The sequence below is a fragment of the Lonchura striata genome, chromosome 9 (assembly GCF_046129695.1).
Source record: "Lonchura striata isolate bLonStr1 chromosome 9, bLonStr1.mat, whole genome shotgun sequence".
NCBI classification, from domain to species: Eukaryota; Metazoa; Chordata; class Aves; order Passeriformes; family Estrildidae; genus Lonchura; species Lonchura striata.
The window spans coordinates 12,068,425-12,083,780 of NC_134611.1; the positions used below are offsets into that span (position 1 = coordinate 12,068,425).

General features: G+C 43.3%; 1 protein-coding gene across 1 annotated transcript in view; it reads left to right on the forward strand.

Annotated features, from left to right (window-relative positions):
* TRABD2B (TraB domain containing 2B) overlaps positions 1–15,356 on the forward strand; it is a 261,216-nt gene that overhangs the window by 240,256 nt on the left and 5,604 nt on the right. The window contains exon 6 of the mRNA XM_021529047.2: positions 386–655. Coding sequence (XP_021384722.2) covers positions 386–655 — 270 coding nt within the window. The remainder of the gene's footprint in view (positions 1–385; positions 656–15,356) is intronic.

Here is a 15,356-nt window from a genome sequence, read left to right on the forward strand (position 1 = left end):
TCGTTAATTTAAGATCAGCTTCTCTTCAGGTATCTGCTTTCCTCAAAGAGAGTCATTTGCCAGCTTGGACAGAGTTTTCTCATTTGACATTCAGCCCAGCAGGGGAGGCAACCCCTACCAGAGACCTGAAGGCCTCTAAGGAGTCATTAAAATGCCAGAAAACAGCAAGAGAGTATCTGTTGCCTTTTCCCTGTTTTTCAGTTAAGTGTTTACTTGAAGGCTTCCTATGAAATGCCAGTGCTGTCTTTACTTGCTGCCCCAGAGCAAATGCCTTGTGTACCTTCTCAGCAGTCAGGGGCACCCATCAAGCAGTGCAGTCTTCTGCTTTCACCTTTATTTTGGCACCCTTCCTCCTTTACTCATATTTAAATGTTGTGTTTTGCAGTTCAAGGATGACGAAGACAAGCCCAGCCTTGGAGGGACTCTCAGTGACAGCCCTGCCCCCTGTCCAGCTTTCTGAGCAGGTCCCACTGGCGTCTCCTTCCCTGAAGCCGCAGCAGATGGACGAAGAAGACAGCCTGTCTCCTCACCTCTTGTTGCCCGACAGCATCAGCCAGCTGGAGGAGTTTGGCAGGCAGAAGAAATGGCACAAGAAGCAGCACAAACACCATCGCCAGCGGCAGTTCAATGACCTCTGGGTTCGGATAGAAGACAGGTGAGTCACGACTGCTGTGCTCCCTGTCCTCTTCCTGCTGCCTCCAAACTCCAGGCTCTTTGCAGATCCCAGCTCTGGCTGCTTAGACCATAGGGAGGGCTGGACAAAAGCTAACTAGGAGTGAGATTATGTTTTTGTAGCCTAATGAAGAGCTAGGAGGAAAATAGGCATGTTCATAGGCATGTTTGATCAAAAAGTAAAGAGGAAAAAAAGAGTTAAGGCTTAAAATATTTAAAATACCAGAAACAAAGACTTGTCAGAGTGAAAAAACAGGAAAAGAACAACAATAGAAAATACTCTATGCTTGTTGTTTGTCTTCCAGTAATTTTTTTCCTATCTGTACCAGCAGATAGTTTTCATCAGAAAGGCTTGCCCATTTTCCAACTGTACAGAATATTCCAGAGAGTTTTTAAGCTTCTGACAAATCTGACTTTCAACCTCCTTAACTGTGTTTTGGGGCTGAAATGTTTTAGCATCTCAGACTGCACTGAAAATAGCAAACTGAAGCAAAATGAAGTACTTAACTAAATCCTCTATGTGAAGAGAATAGAGGTAGGCACTTTTCCATGGTTATTCCAATCTTGGTCTGAGGTTAAAAACTCCCATTCAATGTTTGAATAAGAGCCTTCATGTTTGACCAGGGCTTCTCAATGTGTGCTTTTAGGATTCCTGGGCAATTTATTCTCCCACCTCTAAAGCTCTTAGTGCCTTTATCCAGACCAAGTCATGGGCAGATAAACAGCCACAATGTTGATTGATCTTCTAACAAATAAAAGGAACTAAGTAATATGTTGGGAACTGACTACTCATCTACACATATAATAATTATCTTTGAGCATTACATATTCCCATTTTTATAGCACCTAAATTCCTTGAAAGTCTCTCAGAGATTTTTCCCTTTGCTAAGAAAAAAAGCTTCACATATTTGTGTTTTCAGATTTTTATTATTATTATTACTATTTTTTTTATTAATTCTTTTTAGTGGTGCAGTTACCTCATTTTTTTGTAGCTTATTGTTTTCTCAGGGTGAATGATGTAAGGGTTGCTATTAAGGTAGTGCATATTAATCTCAATGTAATAAGGCTGTTTCTGAGGTCAGTGCCAGCCTTGTAAGAAGGATACATGTATTTTCTTTTCAAAATGTGTTCAGTGGTTGGAGCCTCTCCACAGAGGATGTTTAAGCATGAACTAGGTGGTATTTGGTTCACCACAGCTGATTGCCTCAAGTACAAGTGACTTTTCTGTCCTTCCTGGGGGCTGCTGACTTGTGGTGTCCCATGATGTCCCAGCATTTCACAGGGTCTGTGCTCCAGTTCCTCGTGTGTTGTACAAGTGAAGTGTTTAAATAGGTCTGGTGGGAGCCTGGCACTTGGGCACAATCCTCCAACCCCTATCCTATCTATGCAGAAAGGATATTGGATATTGGCAGTGGAAATGTGTAGCTGGGAGTTTAAAGCGGTGCTTATGAATTTTTGCACCTTTTGCTGGTTTTATTAAATGTTCCTAGGAAAGGGATTTAAAAGGTAGTTCTGAAGATTAGAGTTGAATTATTTGCTCTGCGCTCCTCTGAGATTTCACCTGAATCAAAGCCTTTTATCCCTCTATTTCCATTTCATAAGGGTGGAGACTGGGGTGAGGAAACACAAGTTTCCGCTCCCACCATGATGGTGATGAACCAGACACTGTGTGTTGCCTGCCTTGCTGAAAGATCCCAGGGAGATGTTAGTGGGAGATCACAGGCCTAGAAATGAGGAAAGGCTGGAAGAAGGGAAGCCTGCCTTAGTGCTTTCAGATGGTTTTAGTGCTTCTGCAGTTCTGGAGTAACTTCTGGTGTTTTCCTGGAAACAAAGGAAAACAAAACACAAAAAAATACAAGTTCACTAAATCAGAGACTCACAACCAGCTCTGGTTTTCCCATAAATTGGATGGGGTCTCAACTTTCATAAACCAGCTGCTGCATATTGTGCTTTTGGCAGTTGGGTTTCATCAGCATTAATTGCAAGCTGGACCCTGCACAAAGCAATAAACAGTGAGTTCTCTCCAACTAGTTCCTTTCTGATTGGCAAGAAAAGAGCAGAAATGTGTGTCTGTGACCAGACCTTGTGTGGTGATCATTTCTGGGAGGAAACAAGCAGGGTGGCTGATCATAAGCAATAGAGTGTTATCTGTACAGGAGAGAAATATGGACTTCTTTGCATTGCCTCAATAATGTTTCAGCAGTGAGACTTAGCACTCATTTTTGAAGGGTAATTGGTGTACTAGGGAGTTCTCACTCTGACCTATCCCAAAAATCCATTGTGCATTTGCATACACTTTAGTTGGAGTCCCCCATGCTCTGTATGGACTGAGGTTTCTGCATTTAGAATTAACTTGAGCTATGGCCCTGTATTTCCAAATGGCTGTTCTTCCAGTTCCCTAACTCACCAGTTGTCACCTGAAACTTGAATTGTTCACCTTGAGAACAATTGAGACAAAGTAGAGGGATTTAGGTCTTTGTTACGACTTTTGGGGGAAAGCTGCATAAAGCTCATTGTTTCCATGCAAGCTCCCCAGAATTCAGCTGTTGGAGCTGCTTTTCAGCCTAAAAAGTCAAAGAGAAATATGCAGGTGGAGGACAAATCCAGGCGAATTTAAACCAGGTTATTGATTCCTGTATGAACCTCATTGAACTGTGAAATGACTGTGGTTCATACAGCTCTTTTCCAAAGCTTTATTGACCATGGATTAGAGGACTTTATGAGCCATGACTTGCAGGGCTTTTATGGACTACGCATTTCTAGGCGTTCTCATACACTTCCATGGAAATCTTAGGGTGTTTTCTTAAGCTACCAACATAGAAACAAAGGAAATGAACACAGGAGAACAATCTTAAAGGAACATCAAAGGTCTGACTCCAACCTATAAAAGCCAGGAAATCCATAATTAATGGTTCCACTAAGACTTGAGCTCTCACAGTCATTCGGGTCTGATCCAAGGTTATGGCTACAATCTGAAATGGCCTTGTGAAAAATGAGTCATCATTTAATGCCACACATCATTATTAGTATTTACTTTCAGTTGTACCTTGTAGATTGTCCTTTTCTTTCTGTTCTGTCTTCAGAGCTGAGGCTTTTTTGTTGGCACGCCTGGGTGGACAGTTTAGGTTTGTGTGTTGGAGGCTTAGTACTGCTGTGGAGGATGAGAAAGCTTCTGCTCTGTCTCCTCCCTGTCTTTGACAGAGCTAAGATTTGCTGATCTCCTGGGTAATCAGTTGCACTGAAGGCTATTAAAAAATAAAAAATGCTGATGAAATGTGTGGTTTCCTCTCCCTTCTGCCTTCTTCCCTCAAAATCTAAACAAACCAAAAAGGTCCTGCCTGGCTGCAGTTTCTGTTTGAGATGGCTTGTCAAGAATCAAAATTGAATGGAGATTTCAAGTAGCAAGATTTTTTTTTCTTCAATTACTTGATTTTGCAGAAATGTGCAGATCTGAAGTCTGTTCCTGGGAGAAATTTGAACTTAGACAAGACTGAAACCCTGGCTATCTCCCATAGCCAAAATTCAGCTGGGGCAGCAGGGATGGGGGGGCAAAACCCTCAGGCTGCAAGGCTGCAGTTTGGCATACAGAGCATCATTGTTTCTGTTGACACTGTGTTAGCTAGGCTTCCCCATGTAATATAAATAATTAATTACAGATCATTAACTGGCTTTTCATGATGAGATACTCAGTTAATTGAAAGAATAGAGAAATGCCTGTGAGGTTTCAGAGCGGTCAGTGAAGGGCAGGTCAGGATTGCATCTTCGTTGTAGCAGGCAAATGGTTCAAGGCTGCCAACAAAACCAGTCCAGGAGAACAGAGAACCTCTCCCAGCTGCTGGGGGGAGTTATCCTGGCACCTAAGGCAAGGAGGGAGGAAAGCTCCTGGGAAGGAGGAGGGAGGGGAGTTATTAACTGGGAGGGCATTACAGGAGGGATGAGGTTTGGAAGGAGCAATGGCAGCCAGGAGATGTGAAAGAGAGTACAGTGGTGGGAAGAAAAAAAGTAGAAAGGATGTAATGGGCAAGTTAATTCCCACTGCCAAGGAAGAGATCTGGGTGAAGGTGCTGTTTGGAAAGAGGGTAAGGACACACGTGCTTCAACAGGAAAGAAATTAAGGGCAAAGAATTGTTCTCAGAAGAGGAAAAAAAGAGAAATTCTTGTCCCAGATGTAAGCTTAGCCCTGCAAAAGCTACCATTAGTGGGAAATGAAATGAATTCTCCCTGTAAGTAGAAATGGCAGCTCTCTGATAGCCCAGTGCAGATTATTCAACCCCAGATGAATGCAATAACATCACAAATATCAATTTATTTTGGAAGAAGCAGTTGTTTTAGGGGGAAAAAAATGTATAGCAGTGATGGATGAAGGGAGACAATACGTAATAAACTACACTGAGCTTGCCTGTACAGAATGAACTTTATCAGTTTGGATGGAATTTAAGCACTTAGCCTGTTATCCTTTCTTTCAAGACAATGCAGTGATGGAAAACAGAACTCTGTCAACTCAGACAAACTTTTAATTCCATTTAACTGCATCTGAAAGGTAAATTTCAGTAAATTAATCCAAATTGCTTCCTTTTCACAACACATGGTGCTGAAATACAGTACTTAACTTCATTAAAGAAAAGACTGCTTTTATTTAGAGGAGACCTAGACACCTTTGAAGTCTAACAGGTAAATTGTGGTCAGATGATTTCCCTCCATATGGCAGCTTTGAGCTTGAAATTTCCATCACTGGGGCCTTGTTTGTTTAAATTACCCTGTCTGCCTCCCTGGTCAGGACACTGCTCGGGGACTGCCTCCTGATGCTCATGGGGAGGGGGATCACTGCCTCCTCCAGCCTGTGCAGCCAAGCAAGCAGTGTCACCTTTGCTTTTATTTGCCCTGTGCTCAACCAGGGATGAGGACACAGCTTCAGGACTTCTCTGTCTTGCAGGGCATGGTATACAAATATCTACAGTCAGCAGAACTTCAGGGTTTGTCAGTTTGGGGGCAAGAGCTTCTTGTGAGATGGAGTGGTCCCAAAAAACCTCCTGAGCAAATGCTCTCTCCTAGTTCCTTTGTGGAAGGTGAACCTTTATATCTTGAACTGGCCTAAATTCTGCTCAGTTTGCCCAGTTTTTTGAACCCTGGTAGATATACAGTGTCCAGAAGAAGATATTTTGGGCAGTTTAGCAGTGCACCAGTTGGTCCTTCTTCCTCCCAGCCCTGCCTGCCTCTCTCAGACATGCCATCTTGCTTCTGTGAAGGCATCCTCAGCTCCTCCTGAGCAGAGAGCCAAGTGTAGGGAATACTGCCTGCTCCCCTCCTTAGTTTTTTCCTGTTTCCATTTGATCCCCCTTTAAGGTGAGCAGATGGCTCAGTGCCTCCTTTAAACAAGCACTGGCTCTGGCAGTTCTGTCATCATGCCCTTTGCACAGCCCCAGGTACACGAGCTCTCCAGTGAAAGGAAAATAGGACGGTGCACAGTGAAACTCAGCGCAGTAAAAACAAGAGGTAAATCTCCTGACTGTAACAAATGATGTGGTGATGACATATCCTCCCTCCCTAGATGGTTTTTATTGAGGCTTCTTGGATTATCAGGTTGGTCAGAGTGCACAGAATATATTAATTAAAGCTGTGGAACCTGGCCTCAGCACACAGCTCTCTAATGCATCTCAGTAACGATGGGAACTCCTGACATTCATGTCCAAACCTGTAGCATCTCCATGCTAATAGACCTTCCCTGTCAGCTGGCTGTGACTGATAACTTCTTTCCCCTTGTAAAGTCAAAGAGTTAATTTGTTATCCTCCAGATGGGGCTGAAAAGATGTGTAGCCTCACTTTTACCTGCTAAACACATGAAAAGATCCATGTGTTTTGCTTTGTTCTCTTGTTCTTAATAATGTGCTGCCCCTGTGGGATGACACAAACACAGATAAAATTAGAGAAAAACAAGCAAAAGCCTTACATGTTTACTTTCACTATTACTTAAAGTGTCTCAGCTTCAGTATGATCAATTCATATGAAGCAGTATGCAAATGCTGTTTTAATGAAAGCTATAAATACCTGAAAGTAAAATCGTTAAAGAACGCAGAAGTCTTTTGGAAACATAATTTGTGTATAGATTTCAGTTTTGTTTCATTAAACTAAATTCTCTGTTGGTAATGCATTAGGTATTTTATTTTAGTGAAATTTAAATCCATCATGAATATTAAATCCATATTTCTGAAGGCGAACAAGTAACAAAATTGGAGCACACAAGTTAGGATTTTTGAACAATGAGGTATTTTTCAGCAATGGATATCCAAGAGCACTTTCTGCTCTTTCCTCCTCAATGCTGATTAAGATTGAAAACACAATGCAAGATGTTTTATGGAGCCTATGAAGAGCTTACTTTTCCTTTCTTGTTTTCTACTTCTCATTTGAGATGTGTTGAGTAAAAATAGTCTATCTTTAATAGATAATAATCAAGTTATAATCTAATAATAATTATAATTACAATATAATTATTGATCTTAAGTCTATCTTTACTAGATAATAATATCTATTTATATCAGTCCCAGCTTGATGTATTTCTGACTGGGGCTGGACATAGCTCTACAGCTGCTAACTTTGTTAAGCTGCCTAAGATCTGTCTGATGCAGCACAAACAAAATGTTTTCTTAGGATTTCTTAGGATTCAAGAAGCAGCAGTGGCTGAGTTTGGATGATCTTTTCCTCTGTGATCCCCACTTGTACTGTTTCTCAGCCAGTGCAGCCTCATTTCTTCATCCACTGCCAGGACTTCTACAACCTGTTAACTTTTCAGTTCCATCTTTCTCTATTTCCTGCTTAAATATTCTCTTTCTCCAGTGTTCTTTCTACCTGCCTTTTTAAACTCTGGCTGCACATGCTTGTATGGACGCTGGAGAAAGGATAGGAAGGGACCCCTGCATATCCATCTGCTGCACTCACCTCCACCTCTCAGAGCTCACTTCGCAGGAGGCTGTGATCACACAAACACTGCACTTCACTCTGCAGTCCATCCATGGCAATTCAGGTGGGGTATTTTGGAGCCTGCAGCCTTCAGAAGAATCTCTGAGATGGGGACATGAGTCACATGTATATCCTTGGCACCTGACATTAATGCAGACTGCAGGAAGTGGGAGGCAGAGCTCTGTGACCAGGAGGTGCATCTCCTCCACATTACTTCATCGTTGCTTTTCCCACCATTTTCATCTAGGTGTATGTGTATCCAGCTGTACTGTAGACTGGACAGACAGCATGGAATCCATTCTTTGCTAAGTTCATGGATATCATAAAGCAGTCCAGGCTCTTTGTGCTGATGCTTTTCCTTCTCTTGACAGCTTGGCAGCCTTGTGGGCAGCCTCTGTGGCAGTGGCCAGTGCCAAGAGTGTTGGGGTGAACTGTGGTCTAGACACCTACAGTAATAAGTCATTAGCAAAACCTTTATGCTCATGCATTGGATCAGTTTTATATTTCTCATTTGGTACCAAGCTGAAGAAAAAGTGGCTGTGTTTACAAATGTAGGATCACATTTCTTTTACCTGTAGTTTGTTTTAATGTTAGTATTGAGCTACTGTGGTCAAATAGGTTAGACTTTGTTTAAAGTCTTGAGATTCCCATCCACAACTACTCAGTCCTAAAAACAAGGCTTCAGGATTAGATTTGTAGTACAAAGTGTCTCTTGTGGAGCGAGGCAGAAAAGGAGCTTATTTCACTGGAAGAGTTAACACTATGTGAGTTTGACTGTCTTCTGTGTTAATGCAAGGCTTTTTCCCCTGCTATTTTTAGCCTGTTCCAGCAGTGTGTGTCCCACTGTGGTCTGGTATGCAAGAGCTTTGCTGTGAGGTTTGCAAACACTTGTATTTCTGTGTTGTGAGAACAGAGCATTTGTGTGTTATTGGAGCGTGTGTTCCTGAAAGGAAGGGCACGCCATGCATGTGATCCATGCACGTTTTTGTTGTTGCCTGTGAATAACCATGTGCAGCAAATGGGCTCTGGAAGAAAGCTTGTTAGCAGATGTCGTCATGGCCCTTCCAATTTATAAATATGAGCCTTGACATTTATATTTTTCATGTCCAGGGCTTCACTAGCCAGATGTTCTGAGCATTGGCTTCTTGGAGTCTCTAACAATGACTCCTCATGGCATATTATCTATTGCACACACACACACAAAAATAAAAGTGTCCTGGCTCTTATCGAAAAGATAACATGGGAAAATGCACTCAGTACCCTCAGGTAATTCCTCTAAATCTGAGCTGCATTTTAACACAGGTCTACAAAACTCTTTATGTTCATTCAGCTGAAAAATAAGTTGTCTGGTTTAACAGGCAGAGAAAATTCAATACCCAGTAGCACATTTACCCTGCAGTTTAGGGTAGGTGAGGAGTGTGGTTTGTGTTAACTCAAGGCTGACTGCAGTTGCAGACACTAAAAAGTGCTGAATGGGCTCATGCCCAGCCTAAGTTGGATTCTTCAAACACATGAATGGGTAGTAAAGCACCTGCATTCCCTGTATTGCAGTTCTGGATACAGAAGTTTTTTCTTTGGCAAGGGAAAAATTGCCAGAATAAACCTGCTCAAACGCCACAACCCCAAGTTGGAATTTTTTATTTGAGTGCCCTGCATATCTAGCAGTATCTAAGCCCTGAAATTTGCAAATCTGCTGTTCCTCTTAGCAAAGTAATATAAAATCCATAAAATACAAAAAAATTCATCTTTCTGTGGAAGTGCAAACACACAACACTATCAGTGCTAGCCCAGAGGACAAAGGTAAGGGATATGGGATTTATTTCTGATTCTGCTGTTCCCCTTCTGGCTAGTGAGTTTCATGGCCTGGAAAATGAAGTGAGGAAAAGTATGACAGGGAGTAAGGCCACATTACTATTGTGGTGGGCAGCTGCTTTATAGGAGGGGTTTAACCACAGTTATACTGTGGTATCTAATAAGACAGATTCATTGTGGAGTGAATCAGCAGGAAATTGGATTCCCATCCACTCCCAGGACCATGGGGTGCACTGCAGGCTGGAAACCCAGCAGGATCCCAAAGGGCAGCTTTGGTCTAGGTCCAGTTACTCACTAGGATGAAGGAGAAATAGGATTTATTTGAATTCATATGGTTTTAATGCTGTAAAAGCTGGGTTCCTGCAATTATGAAAATGCCAGGCCAAATTCAGATTTCACTCAGATCACCTCTTCACAATTCCTGAATAACTTAACTGAACAAAGTGAGCTTTATACCTGGGGCCTGAGCCCAGGCTGAGGGAGCCAGGCTTAGTGCCTGGCATCTGCTGGGTGCCAGGGATGCCTCGTGTGGCAGAACCATGGTGAGATGTGCTGCAGACCAGACTTTCAGGAGCTCAGACCTGCAGAGACACTTTGGGGTCTGGCCTATGACACTTGGCAGGGAAAGGTTTTTCAGTCTTTCCAGCCCTGCAGGCCAGCAAGCAGCTTTTTATGAGCCACTGATGGCATCTCCAGGCTTTCAGGGGGTTTGGAAGTGCTTGAGGAGGAGGAGTTGGTGCTGTGACTGCTGTCACCGTATTTGCTTTGCCAGCAGCAGGAGGAACCCAAACCTTGTGGCCTAATTGCAGCACTTCAATGTGCCTGGTAGATGTGCTCTGTGAACCTTTTTTTTTATTTTATATGTGACTCTGTTGGCAAGAAAAAGAGGCCAATGCTTCTGTTCAGTGGTACAAGCTTGAATTCAATACTCCAAATAACAGGTTCAAAGATCTGACCCAACCTTAATTATTCTTACTAAGAGAGACACTGGAAAAATACAAGAAGAGAGCGAGAAAGTGAGCCCAGTGGATTAGAAAGAAAAATGTGATACAGACTAAGCAAAGAGAAAAACCGTTACGTAGAGATGGAAAAAGAACAGGGAGAAGGAAAAAGAAAATTAAAATCAAGTGGAAAATGCAGTATATTGGACATCCATTTAAGCTAGTTTATATTTTGGTTGTTCATTCTGTTCCTTAATACATTGCACAGACATCTCTATAGCTGAAATAATTTTATCTTAGAGAACAGTCTCCGAGAAAATACTTAATTTGACAGGATGTGTTAGGTATTTCCCCACTACCACCTATTCTAAATCATTTTAAAATCTGGAGGGGAAAGTCGATATCTTTTACAGTGTTTAACAAAAAAATGACAGGGTCAAGTATATACATCTCTATGAATGTATGTGTTCCCTAAGCACATCTAAACATGCATGGTTAATTCTGTGCATCTGCAAAAAATATTTGAGCCATAGGGCCCACACAATGCCAAACAAACACTTGAGTACACAGAGGAAAGGGCAGAGCAAGTCACTCTGGTTCTAATTAATTGAAAAGTTGAGCCTAAGATGTAAAATATGGATTACAGTTCTGACCACCCCAAAAATATAAATTCTTTTGCATGTGGGGCTGTATTGGTGAGAGCAGGCAGTTTGCAAAATACAGACAAAAAACAGATATTCTGCTCATGCTTGGGATTTGGTTCAAAACCACCTGGTTGCAGCTCCATCAAATTAACTCCTTATGTGTTGTGTATCAGCAGGTTGCCCAAAAATCTTCACTGGCAGGGTTTTTCCAATGCTGAGCCCATCTGTGTTTGTGCCCTTGATGTTCTTGCTTACTTTGGCTGCAATAATGCAGTTATTATCTGTCCAAGGAGCAGTGGAACAAGTCCACAGTTATTTGAGCTGTGATGATGAGTGCCTTAATCACACAGACAAATCAGGTACACAGCCAGATGTGTGCAGTGGGTGGGGGCGAGTTTGGGGATGGTTTGGAGCCCACATCACTATTTAGACTGTTGTGAGCACGTCCTGGCTCAGATGTCAGTGCAGAGCTGGTGGAACAAAGGGCTCTGAGCTATCCCCTCTTAGCAAGGGCCAGGCTAAAACTGGGATGCATTATCCCAGCTCTGGGATTGCCTCATCCCACTGCAGAATCACAGGGGATATTCTTAGGATATTAGAAAATCATCAAAGCATTTCTTAAAAGGGAAAAGGAAAGAACTAATGTTGTCATCTCCTGTCTCAGGACCACCCAGACACTACTACAAATCATGGGTCTTCAGCTACAGTATCTTGAATACTCTTCATCATCACAGGGATTTTAAGGAATTTAATTTCTTTTTATACCTTTTTTTTTTCTTTTTGAAGGATGACTTGTAGTTTCCTGATGGGCTGGTTTTAATAAGGTCAAAATCTTTGTTGTTGCCATATCAGAGGGGAATATAACATCTTTTAGTCATTAGATGGGAATGGGGTAATTACTCAGAGGGTGTGTTTCAAAGGTGATTGGTTTTTACAACATTCTACATTACTACATTCTGCAGTTGTCTGGAAAGGAGCAGCAAGCCTGATTTTGCCGCAGCCACAGGTGTGGGTGCAGGATCTGTATTCACTGGGTTTTCCTAAAGGACTTTGGGGTGGGACTTTGAGAAGGACCATGCACAGTCTCCTGTGGGGTGGGGAAAGCTAAATCTGACTGTGAGGTGCAGGAATCCTTCCCACAGACTGGAAGTTCAGCTCAGAAAAGGGCCCTTGGGCTGTGCTGGAGTTGTTCTCACCTGTTCATTCCCTACCCGCTGGATGCATCCTCGTGTCCACCTTTGCCTCACTGTGTTCCTCAGCCCTCAGGCTGCACTGCTGTGACAGCAAACTCCCCTTTCCCTGTCCCCACTGCCCCATCCATCCCTGTCCCCTCCTCTGGCCCCACAGCAGATGATCCACTTTGCCTTAACGATGTGGCCCACCTGTGGCTTTAGGATGCCCTTGCTCAGCCTCACTGCAGGTCAGTGTCTCTCCAGGGCTGAATTTATCAGCACAGAGATGTTTTGCAGGTGGCCTGAGCCACTGGGACCTGCAAATCAGAGCGAGAGCCTGCAAAACACTTCAGGTTGTGTTAATGCTGGCGGTGTCACACCAGCGCTCCGAGGTCCTGACTCAGAGCAGAGTCAGGGGAGTCGTAGCAGTAAAGTGATTTAACGAGGTTTTGATGATTCCTCAGTGGGTGACTTGGGGATAACAACCAAATCTCTTGGCTTCCAGCCCACAGCCCATCCTGAGAGGGGCCCAAAACTGCACTAGAGGACTCTGAGCTGCATCTCAGCATTGAACCTCCTCCTGCTTACACCATCATGGCCCCCCTGGAGCCCCTGATCCAAATGAGCCACCTTTTCCTCCTTAGTGTCAAACTCTGGAGCCAAGACCCCATGGAAGGGACAGCAGCTGCAGCCCTGCTCTGCCTGCTCTTGGGCAGCTGCTTTCTGCACTGCAGAATCAGCACTTTTCCTCTTCCCCACCCTGCTGTCCCAACACGATGTGGGAACTCATCTCTACCAGTCAGAGCCCCCAGTGGGGCCAGAACTTAATTGGGATTGAGGTGACCTAAATTCCAGAGATGGAGATCTTTAGAAGCAGCTCATCTGACCAACCTTAGAGGCGTGGCTTCATTGGGAAAGGGTTGTCCTCTGGAGATGTCTTGTTCACTACAAACTGTAGCAGGAAGACAGCTGAAGATCTCTGGCTGTAAGCCTGCATGACATAGCCACAATTAAGGCCACCTTTTCAATCCTTCTAAAAGCCAGTCACCTGAAGGACTACCTGTGTTCTCTTTAATGGCACATTTAAGTATTCCATCCTTGTGTGCAGTGTCCTGCTCCCCAGCTGCATTTCAGTACCTGGTGGCAGTGTGGCTGGCGATCTTGGCTTGCTGCTCACAGCTTTCAGAGCCACTGCCTGGTGAAAACTGTGCATCCCTTTCCATCTTTTCCCTTGGTACCCTATTCTTTCTCCTAGAGATGAGCCATGGCAGATATCCTAACAATAGGCAGGGGTGGGGGATTAGACCTCTGCCAGGATATTTGCTCTGCCCTTTGCTTCTGCACAGGAGGAAGGCTCATAGGTGCCTCCTTCAACAGGGAGAGTTACTCAGTGTCAGTCTCCAGAGGAGCCAGAGCACTGAAAATAGGCAGCATCAGACCTTGACACTGCTCTCAGATGGAGATGGTTCCCATTTGAGTCTCATCAGGAGAGCTCAGCTGGACAGTGAAGGGCTGTGGAAATGCTCCTGGTGCTGTTGCTGACCCTCTGTCCATCACGTGGCTGAGGCTGTGCTGCTCTCAGGGAGGGTGGGTGCTTGCACTGTGACACAGCCAGAGATCCAGGCTCCCAATGACCCTGGGGTAACCAAAAAATAGCAGGGAGAAGGCTCTTCTTTGGCTCATGACAGATCTTCTCTGCTGGCCCCAAACCAGGGTGTGATAGCACTTACTCACTCAGACATGCTAAAGCAGTTTATTACACTACTGCAAATAAGCAGTGGCCTCCTCTGGACCAAAACCTGGATTCCCTAATCAGATCCAGGTTGGATTATTATTTTTTTTTAATGAACCTAACCTTGTGAAAGCATGAGCCTCTTGGCTTCGGTCCAACAAAGAGCTTTAGGATGTGCTGAGTTGTAAGTATGTGAATACTAGTGCTGGAAGCTCTGGTATTTGTGTGCTTCCAGTCCTGCTCATCTGGGACCACAAGACTCAGCATCCTGCAGGATTTATCCCTCAGGCTGCAAGAACGGTGTCTGTAAGGAAGGTATTGATGAAGAGAGAGATAGGGGGAACAGAGCCTGTGTTGATCTAAAGAATCCCTTCCAGAAACACAAGAAATAATAACATTAACATTTTGGAAGATGGAAATTTCATGTTCCTTTTGAAAGGCTACTCTAGTTGTCTTCAAAGTTAAATACTTGTGACATTTTTCTAGTGAATTTTTTACCCCCCACAACATACTCTTATTAACTCTTGGTTGAGCATCTATTCTTTTCCTTCAAATGTGTGGTCAGACTTCTTGCCAGCCAGCTCATTTACAGACTGCAATGGGTTGATCCAGCACTTTAAGCAGATGTATTTTTCAAATCTTGATGAATAAATTTTGATGACATAAATAGGCCTGCTTAGTTCCAAGAATAATTGTCTTCACTTGCAGAACATTATTTCTGATCACCAGAAAAATAATGTGATCAGTCCTTTCACATCTGTTCATTAAATAAAAAGGAGGGAAAAAAAAGTAGGGCAAATTTTGTTTGAAAAGAAACAGGAAGCATATGCTTAATATCACTTAAGAAAACCCCTAGCCATCATAAGGTTAACATCAAATCACAAATGCAAAACAGTCATTATTGTATTTACTCAAAAATTTTCTTTCACTTTACTTGCTTTTTAGGTTTTCAATTGAAGCATGCGTTTTTCAGGTTTCAATCTAGCTTCTTTCATCAGATGCTATTGTAAGAAAGGCTGTCTGAGTCAACATTTGCTTACATTTATTAAAAATAGTTGTCTTGTGTTTACATAGCTCCTTTGATCCAGAAAAATCCCCAAACACTTTGTAAGTTATGCTTGAAAGGGTTACTTCCTCTACCCTGAACAGAACCACGTTGGGACCAAGGCACGGCAGCAGATTTAAAACGGATAGAAATATCCCAATAATTGGGTTGGTCCTCACCCCCTCAGAGAACCACCAGTTTTCCATGAGCTTCAGAACAATTCCTGGGACCACAATGGTGCTTTGGACTTTGGGGGCAAAAAGCAGTGCCAATACTGTCTGTCCTCTTGGAGATTGTCTGTTTTTCATGCACTTTGCAGACACAGAGGCAGTGGTGCCTACTGCACCAAGCACAGGGCTGCTGAGATCTCACCCAGGCCCACTG